General features: G+C 46.6%; 1 protein-coding gene across 1 annotated transcript in view; it reads right to left on the reverse strand.

The window, feature by feature from the left end:
* rad51b (RAD51 paralog B) overlaps positions 1-12,227 on the reverse strand; it is a 565,342-nt gene that overhangs the window by 263,060 nt on the left and 290,055 nt on the right. The window contains exon 8 of the mRNA XM_078406166.1: positions 11,007-11,103. Coding sequence (XP_078262292.1) covers positions 11,007-11,103 — 97 coding nt within the window. The remainder of the gene's footprint in view (positions 1-11,006; positions 11,104-12,227) is intronic.

The raw sequence follows: 12,227 nt of genomic DNA on the forward strand, positions 1-12,227 counted from the left end.
GAGTTGTTGCCTTACCGCGCTTTCAGGAGTTCGTACGTTCTCCCAGTGAGCGCATGGGTTTTTTCCGAGATCTTCGGTTTCCTCCCACACTCCAAAAACGTACAGGTTTGTAGGTTATTTGGCTTGGCATAAGTGTAAATTGTCCCCAGTGTGTGTAGGATAGTGTTGATGTGCGGGGATAGCTGGTCGGCGCGGACTCGGTGGGCCGAAGGGCCTGTTTCCGCGCTGTATCTCTAAACTAAACTAAGAGGTGGAGATATACAGAGGATGAGGGAGTGTATCAGCCATGATCACATTGAATGGCGGTGCTGGCTCGAAGGGCCAAATGGCCTACTCTTGCACCTATTTTCTATGTTTCTAACACTAACGAGTTGGTTCCGGCAATCGTCTTCAAAACTGCTGACCGCCTTCCTGGTGATATAAGAAAATAACTGCAGATGCTGGTACAAATCAAAGGTATTTATTCACAAAATGCTGGAGTAACTCAGCAGGTCAGGCAGCATCTCAGGAGAGAAGGAATGGGTGACCTTTATCGGGTCGAGACTGAGTCAGTCTGAAGAAGGGTCTCAACCCGAAACGTCACCCATTCCTGCCTTCCTGGTGATTGTGCGCCGGCCATTCCTGACACAGGCACGGGTGTCCAGTTCATTTGGGGCTGGGACTGAGTTGGTCCCTGATGCAGTCTTTGAACTGTTTCTTTGGGCCCGAGGGCAGGAGCAACACTAGATTGAAGCCAACATTTCCAGAAATTCCACTTGCTCAGATTCCTCCTGAATGTGGCTGGGCACTAAGGAAATCAAGGGAAGAGCGGATTGCTCCGGACACATCCGAACTTCGCTCCGACCGCTCATCCCCCACTCTAAACCAAATCCAGCCGGGAAAAAAGTGAAATCCATCTCATGTATGTAATTGAATTCCCAGCACAAAGAAAACAAGGTCTAAATTAGCTAATGAGTAATGCTAATGCATTAATCCTGAGTAGATTCTACTTGATATTAAGCATGGATCAGTTTTAGTACTCTTGCAATCCACACTGCGCTTGCTAATCCCATTAATCAAGGCCAGATCTAGAATTCAAAGCTGTGGCTCCAGCATCACGAAAGAGTTTCACGGGTTTGAATGTACGGAATAATATGGAGACAAGTTTTATTTCATTGGCAATGAATCGTAGCTCTCAGATCTACTCGTTGAGTTTTAAAAACACAGGCCACGTACTTAGTGGATTCAACCTCTTTTAGAACATGATTTAGGTTACGTGTCCCTTCTCACCCTCCCTTTAAAGTAGTATCATCAGATACGTTTCTTATCCACAGGGAATGAGCGTAGAAACATAGAAAATAGGTGCAGGAATAGGCCATTCGGCCCTTCGAGCCAGCACCGCCATTCATTGTGATCATGGACGATCATCCAGAATCAGTACCTTGTTCCTGCCTTCTCCCCGTATCCCTTGATTCCGCACCAGAGGGACACACCAATTTCAAGCCCTGAGATAAAACACAAAGTGCTGGAGTAACTCAGCGGGTCAGGCAGCATCTGAGGAGGGAATGGACACCAATGTTTTGGGTAATTTCTGTCCATTCCCGCCGGAGTTGCTGCCTGACCCGCTGAGTTACTCCGGCATGTTTTGATGTTTTACTCAGGATTGCAGCATCTGCAGTTCCTTGTGCCTCGAGCCCAAAGAGCCCTTGCTGTTCGGCTACGAGATGAGGAGAAACTTTAGACGTAGAAGCTGGGAGTTGAGGGAGGTGTGGAGGAGAAATGCCATTTGTCAGACCAGTGATCATACGCTTCTTGAACAAAAGCCAATTGTAGAAAAATGGACCATTAAAACTTCATATTGCAAGGTTAAAGTGACAAAGTGTCCCCAAGCACTTTATGAAAATTCTTAATTTATGCAATGAGAGGCCTGTATCTTGCCAAATACTAAGTTTAATCAATGGCCGCATTGTGTGGGATCGCTCTGTTCCACAGCCAGAGAATGTCAGGACTTTTCCATTTTTGAGATGGGGATCAACGAGATCAAGCCCAAGCTCAGGTCAAAGATCAATGCAACCATTCCATACTAAAGCCAAAAGTCTTTTGAGACCATTCCATCGCACGGCCAAGGAACACCAGATGACTTCAGGGGTCGTTGGGATTAGTCCATGTCTTAACTGAAGAATGTTAGGATCATTACATAGAATATAAGAGCAGGGAGGTTAAGGATACATGTTAATAAAACGTCAATAAAACATCACAGCTGGAGTGCAGTGCACAATTCTGGTTGCCACACTCCAGGAAGTGTGTGATTGGACTTGAGGGGGGGGTGGGGGGGGGGGGGGGCAGAAAGATTCACCAGGTTGTTGTAGAAACAAAAAACCGCAGACGAGACGGGTGACGTTTCGGGCTGGGATCCTTCTTGAGTCTGAAGTGTCGAAATGTCACCCATCCTTTTTCTCGAGATGCTGCCTGACCCGCTGAGTTACTCCAGCACCGGGCGGCACAGCGGTAGAGTTGCTGCCTTACAGCGAATGCAGCGCCGTAGACTCAGGTTCGATCCTGACTAAGGCTCCGTCTGTACGGAGTTTGTACGTTCGCCCCGTGACCTGCGTGGGTTTTCTCCGAGATCTTCGGTTTCCTCCCACACTCCAAAGACGTGCAGGTTTGTAGGTTAATTGGCTGGGTAAATGTAAAAATTGTCCCTAGTGTGTGTAGGATAGTGTTAATGTGCGGGGATCGCTGGGCGGCGCGGACCTGGTGGGCCGAAGGGCCTGTTTCCGCGCTGCATCTCAAAATCTAAATCTAAAATCTAAATCTAAAAATCTAAATCTACCACTTGGGATGCCTGCTTGGGATAAAGTCCTTGATTTGTAAGAATAGCCTGTGTTTATTTTCCTTGGAGAAAAGGAAGAATGAGGGTGGGGGGGGGCAATCAAACCGGCTACCAAACTGTACAACTCCCTCCCCCCCTCCCCTTCTGTCATGGGGCAGACTGACTCCCCTCCCTCCCCCCCCCCCCTCCCTCCTCACATCCTCAATGCTGGACTTTCCACTCGAATTTCATGTTTGATGTATCTTGTTGTGTTTTTATGACTGTTGGCAGACCAATTTCCCTCCTGGGATAAATAAAGCTCTATCATATCGTATTGTATCGTACGATAGAAACATAGAAACATAGAACATAGGTGCAGGAGTAGGCCATTTGGCCCCTCGAGCCAGCACCGCCATTCAATATGATCATGGCTGATCATCCAAAATCAGTACCCCGTTCCTGCTCTCTCCCGACATCCCTTGATCCCGTTAGCCCTGAGAGCTAAATCTAACTCTCTCTTGAGAGATAGAGATTACAACATTATGAGGCATAGATATGGTAAGGGGTAAGAAACATTCCACATAACATCTATATACTAAAACTCTCGTTTGTTATCTTGTTTGTGACTGAACTTCAGCCAAAACAGTACACGATAGCGCGACAATTTTAGGCCCACATTGACTTCTCTCACTTCAAGTAATCCTTGTTTTCCCCCCTCTCTCCATCCCCTCCCCCTTCCCAGTTCTCCGACCAGTCTGACTGTCGCTGACTCCATTTTATTTCTGTTTGTTTTATTGTGGTTACCTTCTCCCAACTAACATTGATCTATTCTACATTTTCCTTGATCTCCATTCCCTTTGTCCTGTTTTCACACCTGACACTTCCGTATCTATGCACCTCCCACTCCCCTGACATCAATCTGAAGAAGGGCCTCGACCCGACACGTCACCCATTCCTTCTCTCCAGAGATGCTGCCTGTCCCGCTGAGTTACTCCAGCACTTTGTGTCTATCTTCAGAACCACTGTTAAGTGTAGCCATGAGTGTTTGGGTTAGTAACATAAACATGGTTGATGTAAACCATGCGCTGGAAAGCAGAGCAGCTGAACCTGTTGATAGCGTTAGGCCTGAGCCGGGAGCTGAAGGGATAAGTCTGCAAAAACAGAAACCATTCTGAGCTGTGGGCACGAGAGGCCACTCTGTGGCAATGACATTGCAAAAATATGCAAACAAAAAAGAAATGTGGTATTGGCCACATCATTTGTTTTATGATTCTGGATGTGCAGTGTTCTCGTATGATAGCCTTTGTGGGAACATGAGACGTTTTACCACATAAAAATGTCAATGTAAATTGAAGTCGTTATTGGATAAACGTTCAAAAGTTCATAAGTGATAGGAGCAGAATTAGGCCATTCGGCCCATCAAGTCTACTCCGCCATTCAATCATGGCTGATTTATCTCTCCCTCCTAACCCCATTCTCCTGCCATCTCCCCATAACCTCTGACACCTGTATTAATCAAGAATCTATCTATCTCTGCCTTAACTATATATCCACTGACTTTGCCTCCACAGCCTTCTGTGGCAAGGAATTCTACAGATTCACCACCAATGTGGACCAGCTCACTGAGAAATCTCTGCCTCAATAATTCTGTGATATCTTTCACACACCTTAAGGGGAGACGAGGTCTTGGTTTGAATTCTCGTCATGCAGACTTTGGACAATTCCCCAGGCCAAGCAGATTTTGTGCTCAAATCTATGGAAAAAGGTTTGAATAAACAGACCTGATTTAGAGGCAAGAGTCCAGCCTGTGAACCAAGGCTGAAATGATGCCAGGAACTCAGTTAGGTGACAGTCAAGTCAAATTGAGCCTGGACCAACCTGATCTCCTGGTTGCCAAACACTTTAATTCCCATTCCCACACTGACCATTCTGTCCTGGGCCTTCCTCTGTTATCAGAGTGAGGCCAAATGCAAATTGGGGGAACATCACCTGATATTTCGCTTGGGCAGCTTGCAACCCAGTGGTATGAAAATTGATTTCTCTAATTTCATGTAACCCTTGCATCCCCTCTCTCTCCATCCCTCCCCCACCAAGTCATACCAGGTTCAAAGTCGCCATGTCGAATCTCATTGTCTGTACTTGTTCTCAACTCACAAACAGCTAACGATGGCCTGTTTCCTTTATCATCATTACTTTAGTGCATATCTTTCATTCATTTGTTCTATGTCTCTCTACATCGTCATCTATATCACTCCTTTCCCTTTTCCCGACTCTAAGTCTGAAGAAGGGTCTCGACCCGAAACATCACCTATTCCTTTTCTCCAGAGATGCTGTCTGACCCGCTGAGTTACTCCAGCTTTCAGTGTCTATCTTGGGTTTATTGTACAAGTACAAAGAGAATCTTGTTCCCAGCAGTATCACAGGCACAGAAACAACAAATAAAAACATAAATTATACATAAATTGCACATAAACTTTGCAAAAACAGTCAAATGAATCGAGACCGCAACAATAAAGATATTAGTGCAAAACACAATTAGAAGACAAGTCCATGATAGTGCAAGAGATGCTCCATCGTGTTCTGTTGTCGAGATAGGATTAGGCTTGTGCAGGCTGGCTCAAGAACCCGATAGTTGTAGGAAAGTAGCTGTTCCTAAACCTGGCGGTGAGGGGCTTCATAGGAACATGGAACATAGAAAAATAGGTGCAGGAGGAGGCCATTCAGCCCTTCGAGCCAGCACCGCCATTCAATATGATCATGGATGATCATCAAAAATCAGTACCCCGTTCCTGCTTTTTCCCCATATCCCTTGATTCCGTTAGCCCTAAGAGCTAAATCTATCTCTCTCTTGAGGTTTCAGGCTTCTGTAAGGAGCAAAGTTATACTGACCATTAGATAGCAGAGTCCATTCTAAGAGTCACTTCTTGCACTACCATGGACTTGCAATTTTCTAACTGTGTTTTGCACGAAAGACCTGTTTTGTTTTTTTTGCAGTCTTTTTTTTCTTTTTACCATCTTGCAGAATTTTATGTGCGATTTACACATCATTTTTTTGTGTGCATTTGTCTGAGTCTACGTGCCTGTGACTCTGCTGCGAGTGATATTTTCACCGTGTCTGTACCTCACTGGACGAGCACATGACAATAAACTTGACCATGCAGGTTATCAGCAAGGAGCAGAAAGAGTCAGTAAATATCTAACATTGCACCGGTCACAAGCCTGACACTTCCCCCATTCACTTCTGCCACTCACGGCAGCAGAATCGAACACCTCCAGGCACAGATGCACAACTGCATCTGCAGCAAAGTTAATAGAGCAGAGCAAGATAGACCACTCGACCCTAACAACCGTATTATGTTATGGCGTCATTTTAGTAGGCAGAAACTTGCAGAAACTTTTTAAAAGAAAAATAACAAAAATCAGTGAACTGATAGATGAGATATATTCTGCATTTTTAATGGTATCATCACACATACTGTTCCCCCAAAACACTGATTACACTGCGAGAGGCATAACAGACGACGGGCTTTGCCTACTAAAATGGCTCCTTTGCGTACTACACTTCAGTATAGGTGATTTCGACAGAGTGGTCTATCTTGCTCTGCTCTATTATCTTTGATCTGCAGTGCCTTGTGTCTGCATGAAGATGATTGCAGTAGTTTGGCTACTTGTCCTAACCAGCTCCTCCCCGAGAAACATTCTTCGCCTGCGTAAAGTTTAACCTTTGGGCAGAGCGTCAAGAGGCCAGAGATGGGGCAGATAGTTTTAATTTTTGTTAGTTTTTGCGATACAGCATGGAAACAGGCCCTTCGGCCCACCGAGTGCACGCCGACCCCCGCACATTAACACTATCCTACGCACACGAGGGACAATTTACAATCATGCCAAGCCAATTAACCTACAAACCTGTACGTCTTTAGAGTGTGGGAGGAAACCGGCGATCCCGGAGAAAACCCACGCAGGTCGCGGGGAGAACGTACAAACTCCGTACAGACAGCACCCGTAGACTGGATTGAACCGGGTCGGTAAGTCAGTAACTCTACCGCTGCAGCTCCATTCATAAATTGCACATCAATTCTGCCCTCTCAGCATTTTGTTCAGAGATTTGCAATTTGTACTGGAAGAATCGTTTACAATAGGCCTGAATGAGATGCTATCCAATGAATGCTCATGTCAACTTCCCAGCCACGGGCTTTGATTTTAATTGGCAAGATATTTGCCTGCATTGAAACAGATGAGCTACTGTCTTGCAATTCTCCACTGACAACCACCTACCTGCAAACTCAATACTTCCCGTCATCAATTTCATTAAAACCTTGTCAGTTTTATCTTTTGAAGTGCAGCCACTTGCACACAAAGCACCAACATACCTTGCAAAGCAATCGTAATGTAGGGGTGACATTGGGATTAGAAAGAGCAGGGGCATGTCACAGACGGACAGATCAGATATCAGATAGGCCGTTGCAATTCACCACGGTTCTCCACTCACAAACCCCTGAGATCACCAGCCTCTTTAAACGCCTGCTGGTGGCAGGAGATGGTTGGTCTTCTGTCACTTTACATATAGAAGGGAAGTGAAGAGGAAAAACCAGAATTTCAGGTCAAACAGGAGTTAATTCTGCACACAGGAGTCGGGGGTTAACAGGCTTCCCCTCCTGGGCCTTGTGTAGCCCCAGCTTCGATGGGCCGGCCCAGATGGATGAATCCAGCATACCTCGTCAGCTCCTGTACGCAGTTCTGTCACAGGCTCAAAGGAACCCAGGGCACCCAAAGAAACGGTTCAAAGACTCCGTCAAGGACCACCTCCAGCACTCAGACCCAGCCCCAAAAGAACTGGAAACCCGTGCCAGTGACAGGACTAGGAAAGTGGACAGCAGTTTTGAAGATAATTGCCGAAGCCGACTCGTTAGTGCCAGAGACAGGAGGAAGGCTGCAACCGTCAATCGCACCCCCACAGCGGCCTTCATGTGCCCCCCACTGCTCCTGGGCGTGTGTCTCGTGCATCGGTCTCATGAGCCACACTCGATCCCGCAAGACATGAGGCTGCACGACCATGCTATCGTCCTCTACGACAGGCCATCACCAGTGACAAATAACTCACAGTTGTGCTTGTGCACACTATTCACAGGCTGCTATTTTACACAACTGGCTCCTAACATGCTGGCACATTGCACAGCTCCCACAACCCTGATCTGATCCTGCATGGAGCTTGCTCCTTGTCCCTGTGAATGAATCGGGCTTCCTCCAGAATTCCTCCAACATTACAAAGATGCTCTGATGTGTTAAATGGCTGCTGTGAATTGGTCCTAGTTGTGTCAGTGGGTTGGAGAAGAGTTTGGGGGAGGGGGGGGGTGGGGGAGGGGGTCAATGGGCTTCTTTCTATGTCGCAAGAGAACGCTATGAACGTTTTTAGGTAACTAACTTGCAAAAACATACCATCTATTCTCCCCCTCCTGCCCCCATCCCCTTCCCTGTGCCCCAACTGGATGTACACACATTTCTCCCTTTCCCCTCACCCCCTCCACCTATTTCTCTATCGTCACATTTCACGCATCTTCTCTCCTTTCCTCACACTTTCTGCCTTTTCATCTCTGGGGTTTGTCCAACCATCTGCTGACCAACATCCACCCTCCCTCCCAGCGTTGTGCTGCCAACCCCACTCCTCCAGTTTCCCCCAATTGCAGAGAATTGTGGACGCAGCCCAGACCATCACACAAACCCACCTCCCTTCCGTTGACTCCATCTACACCTCACGCTGCCTCGGCAAGGCCAGCAGCATAATCAAGGACGAGTTGCACCCTGGCCACTCCCTCTTCTCCCCTCTCCCATCGGGCAAAAGGCATAGAAGTGTGAAAACGCACACCTCCAGATTCAGGGGCAGTTTCTCCCCAGCTGTTATCAGGCAACAGAATCATCCTACCACAACCAGAGAGCAGTGCTGAACTACTATCTACCTCTTTGGAGACCCTTGGACTATCTTTGATCGGACTTTGCTGGCTTTACCTTGCACTAAACATTATTTCCTTATCATGTATCTGTACACTGTAAATGCCTTGATTGCAATCATGTATTATCGTTCTGCTGACTGGTTAGCACGCAACAAAGGCCTTTCACTGTAGCTCAGTACACTGTAGCTCAGTAAACTAAATTGGAGCCCCCACCACTCCAATCAGTCTGAAGAAGGGTTCTGACTTAATCCACTGCCTATTCACGTTTTCCAGTGATGCTGCCTGACCTGCCGAGTTACTCCAGCGCTTTGTGATTTTTTTTGTAAACCAGCATCTGCAGTTCCTCGAGTCAGCTTGAACATCATTGCTGTGGTTTGACAACGTGCTACGCGAGGAGGAGCACAGACGGAGATAACACAAGTTTCGTTTAGTTTAGTTCAGATTAGAGATACAGCACGGAAACAGGCCCTTTGGCCCAACAGGTCCGCACCGGCCAGCGATCCCCGCACACTAACACTATTCTACACACACTAGGGACAATATTCACACTTACACCAAGCCAATTAACCTTCAAACCTGTATGTCTTTAGAGTGGGAGGAAATCGAAGATCTCGGAGAAATCCCACGCGGGTCACGGGGAGAACGTACAAACTCCGTACAGACAGCGCCCGTAGTCAGGATCGAACCCGGGTCTCCGGTGCTGTAAGGCAGTAGCTCCACTGTGATGCCTTCATGCCACCCAAACCACAAATGAGTGTAAATTGTTTCTTTTGCCTACCGTGCTCTATATTAGAGAATCATGAAGACAGATTTTATGATCTATAGCAGCGTTCACAACCCTCTTGAGTAATTTAAAAATGCCTTACAGCCAGTGAAAAATGTCAACATATATTCACGGGGGTAATGGAATAAGGCAGGTGCTAGTACCAGGTTCAGATTGTTATCACAAGGTCTTGTGCTCATCTTGCAGAATGTTGTTTACTACAAAACTGGGCTGGTAACTAAAATTTCACTGTACCTTAATTGGTACATGTAACAATAAATTGATCTTGAAGTGGGCAGAGGAATGGTTAATGGAGTTTAATGCAGATAAGTGCGAGGTGCTGGATTTTGGGAGAATACCTGCAGATGCTGGTACAAATCGAAGGTATTTATTCACAAAATGTTGGAGTCACTCTGCAGGTCAGGCAGCATCTCAGGAGAGAAGGAATGGGCGACGTTTCGGGTCGAGACCCTTCTTCAGACTGAAGAAGGATCTCGACCCGAAACGTCGCCCATTCCTTCTCTCCTGAGATGCTGCCTGGCCTGCTGAGTGACTCCAGCATTTTGTGAATAAATGCTGGATTTTGGGAAGTCAAACCAGGGCAGGACCTTCACAGTGAATGCCAAGGTCATGGGAAGTGTTTGGAGAGCAGAGGGACCTTGGAGTTCAGGTACACAGTTCCCTGAAGTCAAAGGGAGTCAAAGGGAGATAGGGCTGTCAAGAAGATTTTTGGTACATTGGCCTTCATCGGTAGCTTCTCAGCCAATGAAACAAAATAATAGTAATCTATTAATAAATCTATGGTAATCAATAAATAATATAACCTCTCCCTATAGCTCAGGTCCTCAAGTCCTGGCAACATCCTTGCACTCTTTCCAACTTAACAACATCCTTCCCATAATAGTAATAGATAATCTAGTCAAGATTACTTCATCGCTCATGAGAATGCACAGCTCCCAGTCTGGGTGCCACACTTCCTAAATCTGAACAGGGCCTACAATTCAGATGTACTTCATTGGCTATTAGGGGTTTTGAGAATCCTGAAACCCTGATAAGACGCAAATACATCGGGGCGGAACGATGGCGCAGCGGTAGAGTTGCTGCTTTACAGCAATTATAGCGCTGGGTTCGATCCTGACTACGGGTGATGTCTGCACGCAGTTTGTGCGTTCTCCTCGTGACCTGCGTGGGTTTTCTCCGAGATCTTCGGTTTCCTCCCACATTCCAAAGACGTACAGGTTTGTAGGTTCATTTGCTTTGGTATAAATGTAAATTGTCCCTAGTGTGTGTAGGGTAGTGTTAGTGCGGGGATCGCTGGTCGGTGTGGACTCGGTGGGCCGAAGGGCCTGTTTCCGCGCTGTATCTCTAAACTAAACTAAACTAAACATCCTTCTTTATTTTGACCCAAACCATTTGAGTGGGAATGGCCCTGACAAAGATCTGTCTCGTGAAGCAACTGGCTGAAGATCATGTAACCGAGCAGGACTAAGGAAGCTACCATTACCTTCAGACTGGAGCAAATCAATCTCCTCAGAGCTCGGCTTAAAGCTGGCAGCTTGTCTTTGACACATCCTGGTTGTAATTTGGTTCGTCACAATGACCTGCAAAACAAAAACCAGCGTTAGAACGGTGGTACGAGACATTTTCCTTCATCCGCTCTGTCCTCCCACCCTATCAAGCCTGTATGCAATTTAATTACGATAGACACAAAATGCTGGAGTAACTCAGCGGTTCAGTCAGCATCTCTGGAGAAAAGGAATTGGTGACGTTTCGGGTCGAGACCCTTCTTCAGACTGAAGAACGTCACCTACTCCTTTTTTCCAGAGATACAGTCTAACCAGTATTACACAAGCTTTTTGTGTCTATCTTTGGTTTTAACCAGCATCTGCAGTTCCTTCTTACGCTGTTGAATTAAGTCAACGTTTCCCAAATGCAAGTATTACAAGCCATGCAAGAGCGTTCATGGTGACCAGGTGCTGCTTGTATTGGGTTAACAGGTAAAATGTTTCCGGTTATTAACCTGACCACAACTTCTCCCGTGGGATTTCACCTCAGTTTCTGAGGTACTTGTCCGGGCATCATGTTGATTAGCCTGGTCATTACCTGCTGAGCTGTCATAAGGTCATAAGGAATAGGAATAGAATTAGGCCACTCGACCCATCAAGTCTACTCCGCCATTCAATCATGGCTGATCTATCTCTCCCTCCTAACCCCATTCTCCTGCCTTCTCCCCACAACCCCTGACACCCGCCTTAACAATACCCACTGACTTGGCCTCCAAAGCCTTCTGTGGCAAAGAATTCCACAGATTCACCATCCTCTGAATAAAGAAATTCCTCCTCATCTCCTTCCTAAAAGAACGTCCTTTAATTCTGAGGCTATGACCTCTGGTCCTAGACTCTCCCACTAGTGGAAACATCCTCTCTGCATCCACTCTATCCAAGCCTTTCATTATTCTGTATGTTTCAATGACATCCCCCTCATTCCTCTAAACTCCAGCGAGTACAGGCCCAGTGCCGACAAATGCTCATCATCGGTTAACCTACTCATTCCTGGGATCATTCTTGTAAACCTCCTCTGGATCCTCTCCAGAGCCAGCACCTCCCTCTTCAGATATGGTGCCCAAAACTGCTCACAGTATTGCAAATGTGGCCTCACCAGCACCTTGCAGAACCTCAGCATTACATGCCAATGGGATTGGTTGACCCATCTTTGCCCAATGTGG

Source organism: Rhinoraja longicauda, chromosome 10 (genome assembly GCF_053455715.1).
Source record: "Rhinoraja longicauda isolate Sanriku21f chromosome 10, sRhiLon1.1, whole genome shotgun sequence".
Lineage (NCBI taxonomy): Eukaryota > Metazoa > Chordata > Chondrichthyes > Rajiformes > Arhynchobatidae > Rhinoraja > Rhinoraja longicauda.